The sequence below is a fragment of the Branchiostoma lanceolatum genome, chromosome 13 (assembly GCF_035083965.1).
Source record: "Branchiostoma lanceolatum isolate klBraLanc5 chromosome 13, klBraLanc5.hap2, whole genome shotgun sequence".
Lineage (NCBI taxonomy): Eukaryota > Metazoa > Chordata > Leptocardii > Amphioxiformes > Branchiostomatidae > Branchiostoma > Branchiostoma lanceolatum.
Window position 1 is genome coordinate 3,262,904 of NC_089734.1, and position 21,128 is coordinate 3,284,031.

The following is a 21,128-nucleotide window of genomic DNA, read 5'->3' on the forward strand; positions in this document are numbered from 1 at the left end:
CAAACTAACAAGGCAATAAAACAAACCAAATTTCACAATATGATAGTTAAAACTAGATGAAATGAGAGTATTGTAGCAACTACAGTATGATTTATCGTGGTAATGTGTGCGGTGATAACTAACAAGGGAATGAAACATATTCTATACCATAAATATTAGAGACAGATAGTCAACGTTAATGGCGGTATGGCTAAAAATAAAAACCTGCACGCACACAATATACAGGGATTCTGTTTATTCACTCTCTCGTCCGGTGTCCTTAACATCCTACACTAGCAACAGAGTTGCTGTAACGTTAGGGCCCTATCTAACAAGAGCATAAACCTGTCTGCGTGGTTTCGATACCACGAAAAAGCTAGTAAACAAAACGAGTAGTCAACAATGACTTGCCATAGTCTGTAGTAATGACACCCAGTGTGAAAACTATTAAGGACAGATTGGACTGTCCTATGAAACAAGACCAAGTAATGTACGACTACAGAGCCCTGGACCATCCCCAGAAACCAGAGATGACAGTGAGCTGAATTGATGAGCGGCCTAAACTGGAACCGGAGTTCCTACCTGGGGGTCGACTCATGGATGATGAAATGTTGTATCATTATAACGAGAGGAAAATACACGTAATATACACGTAATATCGTGTTTTAAGGCCTATTTCGACGTTTTGAAGCATGATACGGCCTTTGCCGGTAAAATTTCATCTTGGCTTTTTTTCTCGCCAAACCGCTCGGAATCGTTTGCAAATGACTTAAAACAGCTTCTTAGGCTGTTCTACGTCGTTTTCAATGCAAATCCGACTTTTCCCAGAGAAAAAATTTCAAAGTGATAATTTCGCTCAAAACCTCTGTTTTAAGGCCTATTTCGACGTTTTGAAGCATAATACGGCCTTTGCCGGTAAAATTTCATATTGGCTTTTTTCTAACGGAGGAATGAGTAGAGTACACTCCTACTCCTCACCTACTCATCTCCTAAACAGCCCTGTTGATCTACCCATGAATAGCCGATCATATTAAACAAAGAGGGGCTCCGTTTGTTCATTCACTCGCCTGGTGTCGCTAACACTAGCAACAGAGTTGGTGTGCGGGCATCAGGACCAGGAAAGAAAAAAGGTTGTGTTTCCGGTTATTCGACCTTTTGTTTGTTGCCGGCTGCTGGCAAGGGACCAAAAATTTTTGAATCCTTCTCTAGGCCTACCGACGTAATTTTTTCAGACGTGAAACCGGAAACACAACTTCTTTCCTCGGTCTGAATAGTCTCACTCCCCAGACGAGGGACAAGCGTTCAGTAAGACACGCCGGAAGGCACGTTTTACTCAACAAATGTCTCATACTTTATTAAGACGGTTATCAAAACGTATATACATTACACGGAATTACACGACTTCATACCTTCGTCAGCTGTGGTTGACCTTTTCAAGTGACTTATTTTAAATGCTTCTCATTGATGATGCAAATGATATCCTCATTTGCATAGATTTTATCAACTCTTCATCTTCTCTACCTAACTAAGCTAATAACACATGCCAACCCATACCAACATAGGAAATATCAGGATCCATCCACAGCTTCTTAAGTCATACTGCCACTATCCACGCACGCACGCACACACACACACAAACACCACACTCACACACATACGCAGCACACACACAAACAAACACACACACACACACACACACACACACACACACTCACACACACACTTATCCCCCCACCACACACACAAACGGCACCTAAATCATAACCTTCTCGACGAAAGTGATATACTGATTAAACAACACAACTTCCACTTGTCCTCGGAGACTAGTCTCCAACCAGACCCAATAGATTGCAAAGACCGTATCCAACTGGAAGAAGGAGCTTATAGTGGCTATGAAAACTCCTTCTGCCTGTTGGATACGGTCTTTGCCAACCCGTAGGTCTGCTTGGAGACTACTCGGAGACCTATTCCCAGTCTGAGTCTGAAGCGTCTGACACTGTGAGATATCGGATTTTATGTTTTTTTACTGAATGTCCACAGTTTTCTGTCTACTTTTCCCTGTCAACTTTATCTTGGTTTGAGTTTTATCACAAAGCCTGCTTACCACGTAGATGCCTGGAGAAAGCTGTCTACCTGCATTTCTACCTTGCTCCCCCAACGATCTGGAGTCAAGGGACTAGGTAGGCTATCGTGTAGAAGGCAGAAGAGTATATAATCACAAATCATTTGAATGTCAGACACCTTGTAATCTTGCCCACTCCTGCCTGTATATATGACAATGGCCCACATCCCATCCTGATTATCAAGTATCATCATCAAGTCTTCTTAAGTATAATTACCGAAGAGACGAGATACCCGAAAACTTGGGTGTGTCTGACTCGAAGCCACTCAACCGGACTGACCCGGCTGACACCTGGATGAACGCATCTCCCAACTAGAGTTCCACGACCTCATACCTTCGCCAAATGATTTTAACCTTTATGACTGACGTATTAGGAGTGTTTCTCATCAATAATAAATCATACCAGTTGATTGTCGTAAAATATAACATGTCCAAAGTATCAGCTTAACAAATTATGAGCCTACGGTTATGCTAATATTTATCATCAATTATGCAAAAGAGGCCCTTATTAACATAATTTGATTCAACGATGTTCACATTCACATAACTTCCCGATGCCACAAAAAGGTATTAAATGTATGAAATTGCCGTCATTTGCCAGTGTGGATTAATACAAGTTACTCATTAAGTATGCAAATTAGGCACACATTTGCATATTTTCTATCTATTAACAGTCCTCTCTTCCTCAGTTACAATTTGAATAGTCATATCATGGAACAAAGCGGATTTTTAAAGTTGCCTTATTAATTATGCAAATTAGAATCTGATTTGCATAATTATTGTCAAATCATACTAAGCATCACACAAGCTATCCACATACCAAAAATGATGACCATCCATCAAGGCCATCTTGTTATAGTATTTTCTCATTAATTATGCAAATGAGGTCTTCATTTGCATAGTTCATATCAATTAATATTTCTCTCTTCCTCAGTTACATATGTCACATGTTTCAGAGTCCTATCATGGAATTTGGCGGATGTATAAACTTTCCTCATTAATTATGCAAATTAGATACTGATTTGCATAAGAAGTGTCTAATCATTGACATCATCACTCAAGCTATCTACCTACCAAAAATCATTACCATCCATCAAGCCCTTCTTGAGTTATTCCCTTTCAAAGTCAGACGCAAAACCTGCTCCTGCAGTTCCAAAAAAGCCGCTAGGGGGCCCAAATCCACACCACTTACTCTCTGTCCAAAGATCTATCAACCACTCAAAAATAAGTTCCATAGCATGTCCGGAACACGAGTTATCAAAACAGGAAGTTCCGCTGCAGTACCGTAAGAAGCCGCTAGGGGGCCCAAAATCTCATCATTTTTAGGTCTCATCAAAACCTACCAATATACCAAATATCAAAACAATCCATCAAGGCATTCTCGAGTTAAGCTGTGCCACTACAAACAGACAGACAAACAGACAGACAAACGCAACCCTCTGCATAACCTTCTCGGCGAAGGTAATGATGGTAGCCTAAGGGCATTCTAAGGTTCCGGTTCGGAATTGTTTTGACACATAGATCCTAAAATAAGACGCAAATTCTAGGTTTTCTCAGTAGTTTTGGCTCCCGATTTTTCGGCTATCGCTAAAGCAGTGCGTTATCTTTTTTTTTTCTTGAAAAGCCCGATCTTCGTAGCGTTTTACGGTTTCCGAGTTTTGGTCGTCCGCGGGTACTTCCTGGTATTAGTGCGCGATGACGGTAACGCGGCTTTGTCGCCTGATTACCCGAATCGTGTTCTATGTGCGTTTTGCGTGGTTTCGTACCATCGGGGATTGCGGAAAACGTATCCTCGCGATTTTTTTCATTTTTCCTAATGGCACAGACAGAATGATGACCTTTATTCACATATCAGTCATTATCCAAGGAAAACTCTTATTTTCCTTCCAGCGGCCTTGGAAGAATGCCCTGAAAATAGCAGTTTTGGGGATGAAAATTGCTTTTAGTGACGGTTTTCACTAAAAATGACGTTTCCACAGAAAATGTCAAATTCGTCTGTCGTTCGAAGACAAGTCACCCCTATCCATCGGAAACATTGAATCGGCCGAAAAAGGATGTTTGGAAAAGCGCTATTGCTTTTCTGGGAACGAGTCAGGTCGGCCCCGAATTGTAGAAAAATAAAGACAACTCGGCACCGAGCCCCAAAACTGGCATATAGATCAGCTAACAGAACAGAAACTTTTTAAAATCCATGTGAGGAATAAAACATGTTTAACTGCCAAACATTTGGTATAAAAAAATAGGAAATTGTGGAACCCTGCAGGTCACTTCGCCAGAACGCTTGAATATCAATAAGGGAGTTTTATCATCTCGGTTGTCTCGACGCGTTTTGAAAGCCTACAAACTGTTAAAATCTATGACCAACAAAACAGAATGAACTGCTATACATTTAGTTAATAAGTTATAAGCACTTTCATAACAGAACATATAAGCGTAGCGAGTTCGTGAAAGAGCGTCGAAAGTACCCAAAAAATGGCGTCGCCGCACCGGCCCGCAACATGTTTTTGACGGTCTTGTAACGTTTGAGACTTACGAAAATACAAAAATGCTTATGTATGGACTGAGTTTTGTTTCTTAAAATTCTTATTCCACTAATCAGCCTGTCAGATCTGTAGAATTGTCATTCTTCGAGCCCCAAATACACTTATCATGCACTGAGTAATTGGTGCCGGGTTGTCCTGAGCTTGGTGCCGAGTTGTCTTGAATGGCCAGGGGCCGAGTTGTCCCAGGGGCCGAGTTGTCTCGGAATCCCAATCCTCCAGTCACAAGGCGTACAATACAAGTACAAATTCTTACACCGTAGCTGCGATGTTTTTGTTTTTGTTTTGTTTAATCAAGTAAGCTGGCAATTACAGATGTAGTGGTGGCGCACTAAAGTTAACAAATTCATATGAACGCCAACACTAGCTGCCATTTTCGTAGCTATGGTCGCGGTACTGCTCTTCGAACGAACAATGCACACCATTAATCTCGCTATTGTATCACACATATTGAAGGACAAAGGAACAGAAAAGAATGCGTGTATCGAAGTGCAAATTTTCCCTCGTGTTGAATAATTTAAACCTACATCTAATTTATTGATCCCCCTTCCCACCCAACTAAAGGGGGGCTGCATGCCCTTATACGTAGAGCGTAATGAGCCGTTTTAATTTTACGTAGAGCGTTGCCGACCACTCCAATTCAACGTAGAGCGTAATCTGCGTATTTTACGTTGAACGTTATTGACCACTTTAATTCTACGTAATGCGTAGTAGCTACCCGGAATTTAGCGTAAAACGTACTTGATAAATTGTGCGTAAAGCGTTGTCAAACTTTTCTAACCTTGCTCTAAGTCACAAACGAGTGCGCAGTCTGTTTTGTTTTGCTATCCCCCCTTTATACAATGGAACAATCCTCCGAACTCGTTCTCAAAATCTTGTTTTTAGAAGTTTGACACTTTTGCTGGTGCGCGGAAGAGCCACTTGGCTAAAAATGGAGACCGGCCTGGGGGGACTCCTTAAGAGCAAGGGATTTAAGCCTGATGATGATGATAATGGTAGTAGATAGCTAGCTGCTGACCAACATGTAGTAAGGGTGATCAGTCAATGTATGAATTGAACCTTCTTCTAGAATAAAGTTGTTGATAGAAGTTATCATACAACATATGATGCCCCGGAGCCAATGGGCCATAAATGTAGTTGTCTTGCTGACTGGAAGGACCTGTTCTTTCCCCTCCGCTATTATCCTGATCAAAGACCAAAACGCTGCTGAAACATCCTGAGGTCCGCCCGTGCCGACAACTGTTGTTCCTCTTCAACAGGAAAGAAGTAGGTTCTGAGATTTTTTGTTGTTCTTTCATTAATCGACGATGGACAGGATAAAGAGTTTTTCAAAGGTTTGATGCGGAAGAATTGTTGTCTATTCTCGCTTCCATAAGTTGCTAAAAAACGGTTGAATAATTAGACAAGGGTTGGAAAGATTTGTCATTTGTAACCAAAGCTGTACTACAATGGCTCTCCACATGCTCTGATGAAATATTCCCCCTTTTCTTGGACAATTTCTACCATTTTCAGTCCTGGTATGTTACGCCGAATGGTGCTTATACCGCGTGACCCATTTAAATTCAGATTCTGCTTCAAATGTTTCAATTTTTTCTAGCTACGTTGTTTTCTCCAGAAGCAGGACATTTTATAAGTAGAAGGACGGCCATCAGCCGGGACTAAACAAGTTATGTTTTAGTCACTATCTATAAAGGTTACCCTTGACCAATCAATTCCCACGTTTTAAAACGAAAGATGCTTATCTTGGTGGTACATTTCATCTGAAAATGGAGAAATTTAGGTTGTATTCATCCATATGGGACATAATAGTAGCTCCAGCTATCATTACCTCTGGTTACCATATACGGTGGCCCACATGTCAGCATTTGCCTCGGGCGTTGGACGGCCAATTTCTCAGTAATGGACAGCCGGAGCGGTAAATCATATCGTTTTGACGCAGGTATCAGGGTGACCCAAATACTGCAAAATATAGAAATGTTCACGGTGGTTTTATGTTCGCGGTTTTCGCGGTGACCTTTCAGCGCGAACTTAATATTCCCCCTAATTTTGACAATTTATACCATGTTTCAGGGTGTCAGGGTGTGTTTCGCCAAATGGCGTTTATATCGCTTGACCGATTTAGATTCAGATCCTGCTTCAATTGCATAAAAGTTTGTTTTTTTCTCTAGCTACAGTTCTCTCCATTAGCAGGACATGTTATAAGTGGAATGACGGCCCTCATAGTAGGCCATATATTTACGCTTTTTAAAGAACAAAGGATCTTGAAAGAAACTACTGAAACGATTTTATCTTTAGCTACTTTCTATAAAGGTTGCTCTTGACCAACCAATTTCCACAAATCTCTTGCTTTTAAGCAGGTCACCAGGTGTCCCCTCACCAGGCCTGCGGATTTTGCCACGCCGTATTTCAGATATGTCATACTCCATCCAAAAGCACGTCGTAGTTGAAGAGAGAACTACATCGTACTTGTGTCACCACGACGTAGAACAGTTAGGCCGTATTTCAGTCCTGCATAATGCATTGGGAAGCTTCAGAATTTAGCGTAGAGCGTAGAGAGGCGTCCTGAATTTAGCGTAATACATAGTTGGCCGTCCGAATTTAGCGTAGAGCGTTGTCAGGACCCCCCCATACAGGCCCTCACTAAACGGTTTGAGTGACCTTGATAGGCTCCCTGCACAATACAGGCGTGGTTCTCTGTCCTCAAATGCCCTTTGCATACAGTCTCTATAAACCCAACACAACTCTACTCTAATTATGTACAGGAATATTCTATGATCAAGAACTCCTGTCTAAAACAACGACGATGAATGACCAAGACAGTGACGTCACCGCCACCACCAATCGTCACGTGCCGGAGGAGCTGACGTCGGTTGTAGCGAGCCTGACGTCAGAGCGCAGATACGTGCCGCAGTGGTACGTGTACGATACACGCGGGTCGGAGCTGTGTGAGGAGTGAGTATAGATCATACACACACACACACACACACACACACACACACACACACACACACACACACACACACACACACACACACACAAATGCACACACAAACATACGTACAGACACACATAAAATAACACACACACATAATACATACATACACTCACGCACACACAAACGCATACACACACATAGGCACAGACATACACATACAAGTAAACACAGAGACACAAACACATACACACATACACACACACACGCACACAGAGACACACATACATACATGCACGCACAGGCATAGACATGTTCACACACACACACACACGCACACACGCACACACACGCACACACACGCACACACACGCACACACACGCACACACACACACACACATTTCATCTCCGCAGTGACTCGGAAATGTGTGCATGTTCGTTGCTTTTTTTTCATTTTTTGTTCCATCTCTTCAGACTGATACAGAAATCGAAGGCCTACAAAATCTGGCAACACGAACACAGCATATTTCAGACCCACGCAGACGACATCGCCAGCAAAGTCTCGCCCCCAGCCGTTCTTGTGGACCTCGGCAGCGGAGCGTCCTCCAAAACCCGCCTGGTGATCGAGGCTATGCTGAAGCGGCACGGGCGCGCAGCGTTCGTGCCAGTGGACATGGCGAAGGGTAAATTTGATTCTTTGTTTGTTTGTTTGTTTGAACCTCTGCTTATTCATGACAAGCTCAAATCGGCAAGCAGACCGCTTTTCATTGAATTCATGAGGAAGAGTAAGGGTCAGATAGAATATAACAGAGATAGATATTACATCATTTAAGTTCTAATAACTCTATCAAGATATATCATTACATATATATGGTACAACATATACATGATGCAACATACAACATATAGTAGAGCGATTAAAGCTATTTCTTGGTCCGTGTGTGTTCGTCTTGGTCATTTCTGGTTGCTTCAAGAGTCTCTTAAGAGATTCTAAGGAAATGGCTGCGCATTCACGGGGAGTTATTGTTTATAGACCGTCTATTTGTGTTTTCACAGTTATACAGTTTCCACATGCTAGTTTTATATAGGCTTGATGAAGCTTAGTTCTCGGGTTTTAGTAAGCAATTCATGGAGTGGACGGAAAAATGAGAATGTACAAAAGCTTTCATGAACAGCTGGAATTCTTGCTAGAGTTGAAAGTGGCCGGTTATGATTTCCCAATTGACTAATAAGACAAGATAAAGCAAAGGAGAGAATGAATCCTGCAAACTCTAAATATTTCACGGAGGTATGATGCCTCCGAACTGTTTTTCACACAGAGTATATCGCGACGTGCGGGCGGCAGCTGGAGAAAGATTACCCGGCTCTGACGGTGGAGCCCTTCGGCGGGTTGTACCTGGACGGGGTGCGCCACGTTGCCTCCCGGAAGGAGGCCAAGTTGCTGCTGTGGCTGGGTAACAGCTTCAGTAACGTCTCCATCCACCACCAGGTGGAACTGCTACAGGAGATCCGGGCACAGCTCAGTGGTACGTAGTGCGCGTCGGTTGGCCGAGTGGCCAGGCTAGGCTAGCGGACACGAGATGGAGGTCACGGGTTCCATTCCTGGCTAAATGTTTTCCTTGGGACTTGATAGGGCTTTCATCACTCCACCCAGGTGTAAAATAGGTACCTGACTTAGGATGGGGAGGTAAAAGACTATGGTGTTTGTGTGAATGTGTTTGTGTTTTTTTTGTGTGTGTGTGATTGTTCATCTCCAAGCAGATCTAACGGTTTGCAATAAAAATTCCTTTTGCCTGCTGGATACGGTCTTTGCAACAGTTAGATCTGCTCGGAGATTATGTGTGTGTGTGTTTGTGTAAGTGTCCATGTCTCTGTCGCTCTCTGTGTTCCTGTGATTTTTCCCCTTAGACTGGAGGTGTCACAGAGCAGCATGGGTAAGGGGGCGAAGTCTGCCAACTCTGATAGCCTTGCTGTTTCCATAGTCCTTGTCAGAAGGGCTTGGATGATTAACGCCCCGTTCGACTCCCACTGTTTGTGCAGACGGGGACAGGCTGGTGCTCGGGGTGGACATGAACACTGACCGAGAGGCCGTGTCTCAGGCTTACGGCGACGAGTGGATACCGATATGGCGAGACAACCTGGTCTCCCGTTTCAACAAGGTACTGTTAACATGGAAATTTTCGCAATGGTTTTATTTGTGCTTTTTTCGCAGTGACATCTCCACTGCGAATCCACAGCCCCTCGAATATACCTCTTTGTGTGATACTAATTGTACTACAGAATTGTTTCAAGCGCGGCTTCAAGAAATAGCAAAAACAGCTCGCTCTCCCTTCTATAGCGCGATAAAACCACGACGAAAGTAAATCGTGGTGTCTATCAGCAGAACATAACTGTCATATTTGTAATGGAAAACTATCATTTTGGATTATCAATATATACAGTGATGTTTTAATTTTGTTTGACATGTGTTTACATCTCCTTCCCCACCAATCCCAGGACTTTGGTGAAGACATGGACGCTGAGAGGTTCGAGTACATCTGTGAATTTGTGGAGAACCCTCCGGATCAAGACGAGCCGAGTTATGTCGTTTTGTCCCTCCGTAGTTCCTGCAAACAACGGGTGCATTTTGGTGAGTGTTGCTACAGTGTCAGTGATTACCTTGTTCTTTGGAAAAACAAGCAGTAACAAAACGTTGTTTTATAGCATTGCCAACAAAGAAGTGCTAGTTTTATGGTTGGTTCTGCCGGTTAGTCCACAGCTCAGAGTCCTTGTGGCTTTCCAATGAACATTGGTAAATCTATCGTTAGGGTTTGATTTTTTTAATACTTTAACATAAGGGACTGCATGAAGTATTGTTTTTCACTTTTTTGTTTGCTTCTATGTCTGGTTGTCTTCAAAGCACAATAAATCATGATTGTATTCGCGACAGAGAAGATACATTTTACAAATGTGGAATGTTTCCACATTTTCTGAACATATTGCTTTGTCTGGTGCAGAAACACTCGGTCTCGACATTGACTTTGAAGACGGCGAAAAGATTTATTTCTACGAGGGGCCGAACACCAGCTGCAAGTGGAACCTGATGCAGTTGCGCCGCCTAGCGGATAAGAGCGGATTTGCAGTAGATGCACACTGGACCAATGACGAGGAGAATTATTGTGTAATCTGCTTTGCACCGGCAAATGTTATTCATACTTCCTTAGAAGGATGAATAAGACTAAGCAAACTTTAAACATGTGTAAAAAAAGGTACACACAGCAATGCACGAGTTTTACAAACATAGTAGTCAAGAGTGTTATACTAAGCTAATCGAGTACGGTCAACTTGTTTTGTACATTTGTGCATGCGGAAACAGATGACATTTCCCATACAGGTACTGGGACACCAGTCTTGTTGGTCTGTCATTCAGCACCAGGGACAGGGTGGCCGGAAACACAACATTTTCTTTCCTTAGCCTGATGTAGTCTCCACCAGGCCTTTCTATGGGCGTATGGATCGTAGAATTAGACACACAAAAAAGGAATAATTGGCCGGTAGAGTTAGTCCACGGTAAGGCCAATGAAATACAGCTGCGCTTGCAAATGAAACCCCACGTGGTGGTCAAACTTCCCTGGCAAATCGTCTTTCTATAGCTGGTAGTCTGGTACAGACTAGGCCTGTTGAACTATACACCAACTCCGTTGCTAGTGCAGGATGTTAAGGACGCCTGGCGAGTGAGTGAATAAACAGAATCCTTGTGAACTGTATGGGGTCTTTATTTCCATCAATGACTAAACCTAACGTATCTCCGTTGATATCTTAGAAATTGCACTGTATTATGTATCACTGTAAAGCGTAATCGTTTGTTATGATTACACATTCATAGGTGAGTAGGTTGAGAAAAGAGAACGGAATTTCCCTTGACTGTATGTCCGTTGTTTTTTTCCGTGAATAGCAGTGTATCATTGAATACCTTATTTAGTTCTCTTCAAAATGATACCTCATTTGTAATAATAGTCCCATGACTGAAATCCGGTGTTGGTCGCCCCCTAAAATGCTGTCAACGTCAGACAGTGAACGTTGCTGGTAGGGAAATTTCGGCACATTTGTTTTGCGATGTGCTGACCTTTATATAGCAGTCCTGATGGTCAACTCATGATTTTATAATAGTAGCAAATGTGGCATCATTATAAAGAGAGGAAAACAGACCTTCCAATGATACGTAATATAGTGCAACTGGCAAAATATCAACAGAGGAATGGTTGACTACTCGTTTTGTTTCCTAGCTTTTCATGGTATCGAAGCCACACAGATAGGTTGTATTCTCTTGTTAGATAGTGCCGTAACGTTACAGCAACTCTGTTGCTAGTGTAGGATGTTCAGGACACCGGACGAGTGAGTGAATAAACAGAATACGTTTAAATTGTGTGTGTGAAAGCTTTTATTTCCCCCATAGCGTTAACGTTGACTGTGTAACTGAACACTTGTTATGTTCTTTTATGGTGTCGAGATCCATACTGAAAGGTTTTTATTCTGTGCTTAGTTATCACCACACACATTACCACGATAATTCATACCGTAGTTGCTACAATACTCTCATTTCATCTAGTTTTAACTATTATATTGTGGAATTTCGTTTGTTTTATTGCCATGCTAGTTTCTTTACTGGTTCCATCCAGTCGTAACTTGAGCCCGTTGCTAGGCAACCTGATTGTTCGAACCATCGTGACGTCACGACTAGAGTATCCAGATAGCAGAGCAAGAAAGCGGACGTGTTGAGGTAGGGCTCCCGCTAAAACTCCTAATTCTAGCCGTTAGACGGCGTGTCAACTGTTAGAAAGTGGCCCAAAGGTTGTAAAGCTATTGTTGCATCTACCACCACCATGGGACCGGGTTAGGTTGGTGAGAAACGGAGTTTATTGGCGTCAAAAGGACGACCTTTTATGTGAAAGAGTTCTGGGGACCCGCCATGTTGAACTGCAGCTGTTGACACCATAAGGACTGACAGCATCATCACTTAGCATGACAGCCTGAAGTTAAGAAGGTAGTACAAGGGCAGAGAACTTACTAACAGGAACACATTCTATATCCTTCTACAGCACCATCTCCACTCCAGCTCTAGCCAGTTACGGTAAGCAGTTTTCATCACTTAAAAGTTGCGACACTTAGATAGAAATGTGATAGAAATTCTAGTGCATTTCTCGGACATGTAGAACCTGAAAGCTCGGTTTGTTTTCTTTAGAGAGAGGACTTATGGGTTTTGGGGGAGAGGTACAAAGAGTAAAAGATTAGCATATCAAAATTGAAAGTTGAAGGAAAACTTTGGTAACCCGTTGAGTCGGACTACTAAAAATAATTTTTTCTCTACAAAATGTTTTACCGGATTGACGAGTCGAAGTTTTCTTCGTGGTTCCTAGTTTTCGAAAAACAGAGAGACGGTTGGCTATGCTGTTGCAGGGTAGAACATTTTATTTGATATTTTGATACAATAGTGATTTGATGCTACAGTTGTTTTAGTCAGCTGTTATGGTGTACAAACCAGTGTAAATTCTGCAGGATATTGCTTGTTCTGTATGATGTTACAGGTAAGTAATGATAGAAGATATCTGTTCTACTCTCCATAAGTACTTGTGGAACACATTCATGCCTTGATGTTTGTCACTTGTTGTAAATTACATGACGATATTTCCTGACATGGGTCTTAGAGTAAGACATATTTGTGAGATTCACTTTGAAAATGTTTTTATGGTTAAATTTGTATCCTGGTTTCCATATAAAGGTAGGTGCTGGTTCTCTGATTTTAGGGAAAAGTAAAAACACACAGTTTGAGTTTATTTAGGATCCACAATTAGCTTAACAGCTACTCTTCCTGTGGTCCATTCAAAAAAGTGATGCTCATCTTAGGAAAGAAGGTTTCCTACTGCTATCACTGGCGCTGCTTACTGTTCAGAACATGAACTTCTTTGCTGGACGTTCTTCTTACTCATTATTTTGTGGATGCCACAGGGGTGGGGCCTTGTTTATGTTTTCTTTAGATATCTCTTTGGATTCTCTGACCATCAATTGAGAAGTCAAGAGGAGCCATGTTAAGGTTTCTTTGTCATCTCTAATTGCAACCAGGATGGAAAATTTGATTCAGCAAAGGAGTAAATGCTTTTCAGCTGTAATAGTTCTTTATGCGGTACTAGTAGTGACAGAAGACAGGATTTAGTTTCAACAATGTGCTCTGTTTTGTCAATCCTTCCACAAATGTGGTAAATCTCAATAAATAGATAATGAATGAAATGTTTTCCACTCCAGGTCCCTATTCCATTAATCATGTACGAAAGACAAGAGCTCCGTCAGGCCCACCCAGACTTCCAGGTCCCCACCCCTCCCACCATGCCAAAGACAGTTGCCCAGCGGGAGAAGGCTATGCAGCGCCAAGCCCGTAACAGCCGCCGAAACCTCCGCATGGCCCCCCAGGTTCCTAGCCAAGGCGTCAGCGATCAGACAAAGGACTCCTGCGAAGAAGCTGACCGTCATCAGGCCGATCCAGACTTCCAGGTCCCCACCCCTCCCTCCGAGCCGAAGACAGTTGCCCAGCGGGAGAAAGATATGCAGCGCCAAACCCGTAAGAGCCGCCGAAATCTCCGCATGGCCCCCCAGGTTCCTAGCCAAGGCCTCAGCGATCAGACAAAGGATTCCTGCGAAGAAGCCGACCGTCATCAGGCCCATCCAGACTTCCAGGTCCCCACCCCTCCCACCAAGCCGAAGACAGTCGACCAACGGGAGAAGGATATGCAGCGCCAAACCCGTAAGAGCCGCCGAAACCTCCGCAAGGCCCCCCAGGTTCACAGCCAGGACATCAGCGATCAGGTGATGGACTCCTGCGAAGAAGCCGACCGTCGTCAGGCCCACCCAGACTTCCAGGTCCCCACCCCTCCTACCAAGCCAAAGACAGTCGCCCAGCGGGAGAAGGATATGCAGCGCCAAACTCGTAACAGCCGCCGAAACCTCCGCAAGGCCCCCCAGGATCCAAGCCAGGGCGTCAGCGATCCGGTGATGGACTCCTGCGAAGAAGCCGACCTTCGTCTGAAGGCTGGGCACAGACCAAACTTCATCCCACCCGGAGGGTTCTCCGACAACATGCCCAACAGGTACAGCATTGATTTACCTTTGGCAGAAGGTTTTGTCTTTCTGTGCTGTCTGTTTGTTTATTTGTTTGTGGGCAGCTTATCTCAAGAAGCCGTAGACTGATCAAAATAACATTTGTAAGTTGAGTAGCTCTTGTCAAATAGAGCTTGGGGGGATTTCCCTCATAAAATCGTTTGTCTTTCCAGTCACAGCTGGTGGAAGATTACCTCTTCGGTGAGCTTAACATCACTTTCCTTTGTCCTTTTCTCTACCTAAAGATACGTGAGGAACTCGCCCACAGAAGAAGAGCGGGATAGAGCCCTGGATGAGCATGCTGAGAGAATCTTTCACCAGAAGGTGAACACCATGATGTTCGGGGAGGACCTTAGCGCCTCCAAGCTGCCGTCCAAGAGGCGAAGCAAGAAGGTCCGGGCGCCGGAGAAGATCCACCAACTCGAGCAGGAGCGGCACAATGCTGTACCGTTCGATGACGAACACCAGCTGCTCAGAGTGGTCTGCACCACGGTCATGTTTGGTGACGACCTGTCCCAGACCCGTAGAATTCCGGCTCAATCCAGCCTGGTGGGCGGACGACACACCCGCATCCACGATGCGCAAGGGCTGATTGGAGCACCGATGCCACGGTCCCGGTACCAGAATCCCGAGCCTGATGATGACCAGGAAGACGCCGTGTACATAACGATGGACGATCTGGACTACCGCGCCAACAGACTGAAGCAAGAGGCTGAAATGGACGTCTCCTCTGAGAGGACTGGTAGGAGTTTTAAACTTTCTGTTTAAGTATAGAGATTTTGTGGCTAAGCCCTTTGGAATAAGATAGGATAGAAAAAGTGAGTGTGGTCCAACAGGTTGGAGTTTTTAAAGTCAAGTTTGTATTTAAGTATTAGGAGAAAGCATTTAGTTTAAACTTTGTTTTTAAGTATGGAGAAAGCATAGATTTATAATTTGTAGTCCTGATTTTCAGCCCTTTTGAATAAGATAGGCCAGCTGGATTAAAAAAGTGTGTGTGGTCCAACTATTTCAGATCTTTCTCTTTTTTAAAGATATTGAAAGCAGACAAAATAGTCTTATGAATAATCGTATTAGCTCTTCCAACCTTCCTTTAACTTTCTTCTTTTAGTCTGAAACAGTGACAAACCACCTTTGTTGACATCTACAACAGTCTACATTTTTTTCATGAAACTATTTATATTGCATACTTATATATCCCTCTACATTTCATACTCTCTAGCTGCCAAGCAGCCATCCCTCGCTCCACAGCACCACACTGTGACTTCAAAGAGAACTGCAGCAGTCGACGCCATCTCTGACCACTCCTTGGTGAGTGACAGCATTTTGGCTGATCGTTTTAAAACTTACTGTTAACATTTTTGTCACCAATTTTCAGTGCAAGAAAGTGACAAAATTGTTTGTTGCATCTGTAGTGAAAAAAAAACACACCTTTAGAACACTGAAGAAGCTGGTTTGCTACCAATTCTCTATTGCTTATCAGTTTAGGAAGCAGGAAGAAGGTTAAAGTAAGAAGTTTCTTGTACCATACAATTAACAAAGATAGCAAAAAGTTAACTTTCAGCCCATCCCTGTAGCTTAACTGGTAGCAGCCGCACAATTGAGCTCCAGGCTCCAATTAATTAGTAACTGGGAGACCCTGGTTCAATCCTGGGTCGGAACATCTCAGTTGGGGCTGCACCTGTCTTTTTGAAGGGATGTAATATGGGGTCCCGTGATCAAGGAGGAGGATAAGGTTTAGCAACCCCTCAATGTACATATATGACCTGCTACTGATACAGCAAGGAAATTGCTGTCCTAGGTGCCACCAGGCACTACAAGGTGAACAACAACAACTTTTCAGCGTATCATATATCCAATCACTAACCATCTTCTGTCACCTCCAGCTGATGCACCCACAGCCTCCCGTGGCTGCAAAATCTGACAACGCCGTGGCAGTCGACAAGCTGAGGTACAAGAGGCGAGCGCACCGCAGGACGAAAGACAGGCAGGGCATCAGCGATCAGGCAATGGACTCCTGCGAAGAAGCCGACCGTCGTCAGGCCCATCCAGACTTTTTAGGTCCCCACCCCTCCCACCGAGCCGAAGACAGTCGACCAGCGGGAGAAGGATATGCGGCGCCAAACCCGTAAGAGCCGCCGAAATCTCCACAAGGCCCCCCAGGTTCACAGCCAGGACATCAGCGATCAGGCAATGGACTCCTGCGAAGAAGCCGACTGTCGTCTGGCCCACCCAGACTTCCAGGTCTTCAGCCCTCCCACCAAGCCGAAGACAGTCGACCAGCGGGAGAAGGATATGCAGCGCCAAACTCGTAACAGCCGCCGGAACCTCCGCAAGGCCCCCCAGGTTCACAGTGTGGGCTCCAGCGAGGCACTGGCCGCCTGCGAAGAAGTCGACCTTCGTCTGAAGGCTGGGCACAGACCAAACTACGTCCCACCCGGAGGGTTCTCAGACAACATGCCCAACAGGTACAGCATTGAATTAGCTTTGTCAGAAGGTCATGTCTTTCTTGACTGTCTGTTTGTTTGCTTGTGAACAGCTTATATCGAGAAGCCGTAGACGGATCCGAATAACATTTGGAAGTTGAGTAGTTCTTGTCAAAAATAGCTGGCAGGATTGCTCTCATAAAATCGTTTGTCTTTCCAGTCACAGCCGGTGGAAGATTACCTCTTCGGTGAGCTCAACATAACTTTCCTTTGTCCTTTTCTATACCTTAAGATACGTGAGGAACTCGCCCACAGCAGCGGAGCGGGATAGAGCCCTGGACAAGCACGCTGACTTCCAGGTCCCCACCCCTCCCACCAAGCCGAAGACAGTCGCACAGCGGGAGAAGGATATGCAGCGCCCAACCCGTAACAGCTGCCGAAACCTCCGCAAGGCCCCCCATGTTCACAGCCAGGACATCAGTGATCAGGTGATGGACTTCTGCGAAGATGCCGACCATCCTCAGGCCCACCCAGACTTCCAGATCTTCAGCCCTCGCACCAATCCGAAGACAGTCGACCAGCGGGAGAAGGATATACAGCGCCAAACCCTTAACAGCTGCCGAAACCTCCGCAAGGCCCCCCAGGTTCACAGTGTGAGCACAGAAGAGGAGCGGGATAGAGCCCCGGATGAGCACGCTGACTTCCAGGTCCCCACCCCTCCCACCAAGACAGTCGCCCAGCTGGAGAAGGATATGCAGCGCCAAACCCGTAAGAGCCGCCGAAATCTCCACAAGGCCCCCCAGGTTCCCAGCCAGGGCATCAGTGATGAGGTGATGGACTCCTGCGAAGAAGCCGACCGTCGTCTGGAGGCTGGGCACAGACCAAACTACGTCCCACCCGGAGGGTTCTCAGAGAACATGCCCAACAGGTACAGCATTGAATTACCTTTGCCAGAAGGTTATGTCTTTCTGTGCTGTTTGTTTGTTTGTGGACAGCTTATCTCGAGACTGGTGGCCGTAGACGGATGCAAATATCATTTGGAAGTTGAGTAGTTCTTGTCAAAAGAGCTGCCTGGGAGGATTGCTCTCATAAAATCGTTTGTCTTTTCAGTCACAGCCGGTGGAAGATTACCTCTTCGGTGAGCTCAACATCACTTTCCTTTGTCCTTTTCTATACCTGAAGATACGTGAGGAGCTCGCCCACAGAAGAGGAGCGGGATAGAGCCCTGGACGAGCACGCTGACTTCCAGGTCCCCACCCCTCCCCCCAAGACAGTTGCCCAGCGGGAGAAGGATATGCAGCGCCAAACCCGTAAGAGCCGCCGAAATCTCCGCAAGGCCCCCCAGGTTCACAGCCAGGACATCAGTGATCAGGTGATGGACTCCTGCGAAGATGCCGACCGTCGTCTGGCCCACCCAGACTTCCAGGTCCCCACCCCTCCCACCAAGCGGAAGACAGTCGCCCAGCGGGAGAAGGATATGCAGCGCCAAACCCGTAACAGCCGCCGAAACCTCCGCAAGGCCCCCCAGGATCCAAGCCAGGGCGTCAGCGATCAGGTAATGGACTCCTGCGAAGAAGCGGACCGCCGTCTGAAGGCTGGGCAAAGACCAAGCTACGTCCCACCCGGAGGGTTCTCAGACAACATGCCCAACAGGTACAGCATTGAATTACCTTTGCCAGAAGGTTATGTCTTTCTGTGCTGTTTATTTGTTTGTGGACAGCTTATCTCGAGACTGGCGGCCGTAGACGGATGCAAATATCATTTGGAAGGTGAGTACTTCTTGTCAAAAGAGCTGCCTGGGAGGATTGCTCTCATAAAATCGTTTGTCTTTCCAGTCACAGCCGGTGGAAGATTACCTCTTTGGTGAGCTCAACATCACTTTCCTTTGTCCTTTTCTTTACCTTAAGATACGTGAGAAATTCACCCACATGGGAGGAGCGGGATAGAGCCCTGGACGAGCACGCTGAGAGAATCTTTCACCAGAAGGTGAACACCCTGATGTTCGGGGAGGACCTCAGCGCCTCCAAGCTGCCGTCCAAGAGGCGAAGCAAGAAGGTCCGGGCGCCAGAGAAGATCCGCCAACTCGAGCAGGAGCGGCACAATGCTGTACCGTTTGATGACGAAGACCAGCTCCTCAGAGTGGTCTGCACCACGGTCATGTTTGGTGACGACCTGTCCCAGACCCGTAGAATTCCGGCACAATCCAGCCTGGTGGGCGGACGACACACCCGCATCCACGATAGGGAGGGGCTGATTGGAGCACCGATGCCGCGGTCCCGGTACCAGAATCCCGAGCCTGACGATGAGCAGGAAGACGCCGAGTACATCACGATGGACGATCTGGACTACCGCGCCAACAGACTGAAGCAAGCGGCTGACATGGACATCTCTTCTGAGAGGACTGGTAGGAGTGTTTAAACTTTGCGTTATAGTACGTAGTAAGGAGAATGTATGTAATTGTAATCTGTACTCCTGATTTTCAGCCCATTGGCGTCTAGCATGAACCACATGAATGGAAAGAAGTTTGTGGTCTCACTGAAACTTCATCCTCACTAATGAACAATGTCATTTTTTTCTTTTGCCATGAATGCAAGTGAGGAAAATAGTTAACATTGATTTTTTTCTGTTGGGCAGAAAGTCAGTAGGGTGACAAACTGGGCTTGCTTACATCTGAAATGAAACTGATGTGTACCCATTTTGACAGGTCTACAACAACCTTTTTTCCTTGAAACTATCCTGCATACTTATAATCTATATATCCCTCTACATCTTGTACTCTGTAGATACCAAGATATCATCCCTGGAACCGCAGCGCCACACTGAGACTTTGAAGAGAACTGAAGCAGACGGCAACATCTCAGGCCACTCCTTGGTGAGTTACAGTATATGTACCCCTCACTGTACAAATATGACCTGCTACTGATACAGCAAGGAAACGTGCTGCCCTACCTACCACCAGGCACTACAAGGTGAACAACAACAGCCTTTCAGCTTATCATATATCCAATCACTAACCATTGACATCTTTTGTCACCTCCAGCTGATGCACCCACAGCCTCCCGTGGCTGCAAAGTCCGACAATGCCGTGGCAGCCGACAAGCTGAGGTACAAGAGGAGAGCACAGGTTGACAACGTCTCTGGCCACTCCTTGGTGAGTTACAGTACATGTTAGCTGATCTTTTTAAGACTTACAGTTAACACATTGGTCAGCAATTTTTAGTGCAAGATTGTAGTTTAATCTGTATGAAAACTAACCATCAACACGCGGTAAAAGGTAGCCGCCATTTGTTATCGGGTTAGGCTAAGAAGTTTCCTAATTCTATACAATCAATAAAGATAACGAAAAGCTATCTTTCAGCACGTCCCTGTAGCTTGACTGGTAGCAGCCGCACAATTGAGCTCCAATTAATTGCTTACTGGGAGACCCTGGTCCAATCTTGGGTCGGACCATCTCAGTTTGGGCTGCACCTGTCTTTTGGAAGGGATGTAAAATGGGGTGCCGTGATCAAGGAGGAGGATAAGGTTTAGCAACTGTACATACATGTATATGACCTGCTACTGATACAGCAAGAAAGCTTACTGTCCTACGTGCTACAAGGTGAACAACAACCTTTCAGCTTATCACATATCCAATCACTAACCATTGACATCTTTTGTCACCTCCAGCCGATGCACCCACAGCCTCCCGTGGCTGCAAAGTCCGACAACGCCGTGGTAGCCGAGAAGCTAAGCTCCAAGAGGCGAGCACACCGCAGGGCGAAAGACGCACGAGCCCTGAAGCGCTGCTATGACGATCCAAGCGGCCCAGTGCGCAGCAAACACTAAGTACTCAGCTACTGATACAAAGGGAGGCCATCCGAAGGTTGGCCCGCACACAGCAAATTACCTTTACCTCTCTATTAGGGTCTGTACATGTCCCGAAAGAGAGGGCTTCCCTTTGGGTGTGTGCGGTAGTGCTAAGTAGACCCCAGGCTCCCTACAGCACTCTGGTGTGTGAGTCCTG

The 21,128-nt window shown here is 45.3% G+C and overlaps 4 protein-coding genes across 5 annotated transcripts; all 4 read left to right on the plus strand.

The window, feature by feature from the left end:
• The first annotated feature begins 5,564 nt into the window (after positions 1 to 5,564).
• On the plus strand, positions 5,565 to 11,315 carry LOC136446940 (histidine N-alpha-methyltransferase-like). 2 transcript variants are annotated; one of them, XM_066445609.1, is made up of 7 exons: positions 5,565 to 5,907; positions 7,398 to 7,593; positions 8,049 to 8,257; positions 8,894 to 9,100; positions 9,615 to 9,733; positions 10,071 to 10,203; positions 10,571 to 11,315. In XM_066445609.1, the coding sequence occupies exons 2-7, from the start codon at positions 7,445 to 7,447 to the stop codon at positions 10,783 to 10,785; spliced, it is 1,032 nt and encodes a 343-aa protein (XP_066301706.1). In that variant the 5' UTR covers positions 5,565 to 5,907; positions 7,398 to 7,444; the 3' UTR covers positions 10,786 to 11,315. The 2 variants fall into 2 exon arrangements, with proteins under 2 accessions (XP_066301706.1, XP_066301705.1); XM_066445608.1 differs by having other exon boundaries at positions 5,567 to 5,907; positions 7,404 to 7,593.
• Positions 11,316 to 11,442: 127 nt separating this feature from the next.
• Positions 11,443 to 16,831, plus strand: LOC136447109 (uncharacterized). The gene is made up of 6 exons (XM_066445802.1): positions 11,443 to 12,333; positions 12,653 to 12,684; positions 13,854 to 14,692; positions 14,948 to 15,444; positions 15,922 to 16,010; positions 16,586 to 16,831. The coding sequence occupies exons 3-6, from the start codon at positions 13,872 to 13,874 to the stop codon at positions 16,829 to 16,831; spliced, it is 1,653 nt and encodes a 550-aa protein (XP_066301899.1). The 5' UTR covers positions 11,443 to 12,333; positions 12,653 to 12,684; positions 13,854 to 13,871.
• Positions 16,832 to 16,889: 58 nt separating this feature from the next.
• Positions 16,890 to 17,588, plus strand: LOC136446951 (uncharacterized). The gene is made up of 2 exons (XM_066445621.1): positions 16,890 to 17,167; positions 17,346 to 17,588. Exons 1-2 carry the CDS (start codon positions 16,893 to 16,895, stop codon positions 17,386 to 17,388), a joined length of 318 nt encoding a protein of 105 aa, XP_066301718.1. The 5' UTR covers positions 16,890 to 16,892; the 3' UTR covers positions 17,389 to 17,588.
• A 659-nt stretch (positions 17,589 to 18,247) lies between these two features.
• Positions 18,248 to 20,950, plus strand: LOC136447110 (uncharacterized). Its single transcript, XM_066445803.1, has 5 exons — positions 18,248 to 18,778; positions 19,033 to 19,529; positions 19,909 to 19,997; positions 20,166 to 20,276; positions 20,792 to 20,950. Exons 1-5 carry the CDS (start codon positions 18,420 to 18,422, stop codon positions 20,948 to 20,950), a joined length of 1,215 nt encoding a protein of 404 aa, XP_066301900.1. The 5' UTR covers positions 18,248 to 18,419.
• Positions 20,951 to 21,128: the final 178 nt, after the last annotated feature.

Coding starts and splice junctions, on each gene's coding strand:
- LOC136446940 (XM_066445609.1), top strand. CDS start 7,445: ATGAATGACCAAGACAGTGACGTCACCGCCACCACCAATCGTCACGTG. Junction 8,258..8,893: donor GCCAGTGGACATGGCGAAGG/GTAAATTTGATT, acceptor TTTTTCACACAG/AGTATATCGCGACGTGCGGG. Junction 9,101..9,614: donor GATCCGGGCACAGCTCAGTG/GTACGTAGTGCG, acceptor CTGTTTGTGCAG/ACGGGGACAGGCTGGTGCTC.
- LOC136447109 (XM_066445802.1), top strand. CDS start 13,872: ATGTACGAAAGACAAGAGCTCCGTCAGGCCCACCCAGACTTCCAGGTC. Junction 14,693..14,947: donor TCCGACAACATGCCCAACAG/GTACAGCATTGA, acceptor CTCTACCTAAAG/ATACGTGAGGAACTCGCCCA. Junction 16,011..16,585: donor CCATCTCTGACCACTCCTTG/GTGAGTGACAGC, acceptor TGTCACCTCCAG/CTGATGCACCCACAGCCTCC.
- LOC136446951 (XM_066445621.1), top strand. CDS start 16,893: ATGGACTCCTGCGAAGAAGCCGACTGTCGTCTGGCCCACCCAGACTTC. Junction 17,168..17,345: donor TCAGACAACATGCCCAACAG/GTACAGCATTGA, acceptor TTGTCTTTCCAG/TCACAGCCGGTGGAAGATTA.
- LOC136447110 (XM_066445803.1), top strand. CDS start 18,420: ATGCAGCGCCAAACCCGTAAGAGCCGCCGAAATCTCCGCAAGGCCCCC. Junction 18,779..19,032: donor TCAGACAACATGCCCAACAG/GTACAGCATTGA, acceptor CTTTACCTTAAG/ATACGTGAGAAATTCACCCA. Junction 19,530..19,908: donor CATCTCTTCTGAGAGGACTG/GTAGGAGTGTTT, acceptor TGTACTCTGTAG/ATACCAAGATATCATCCCTG.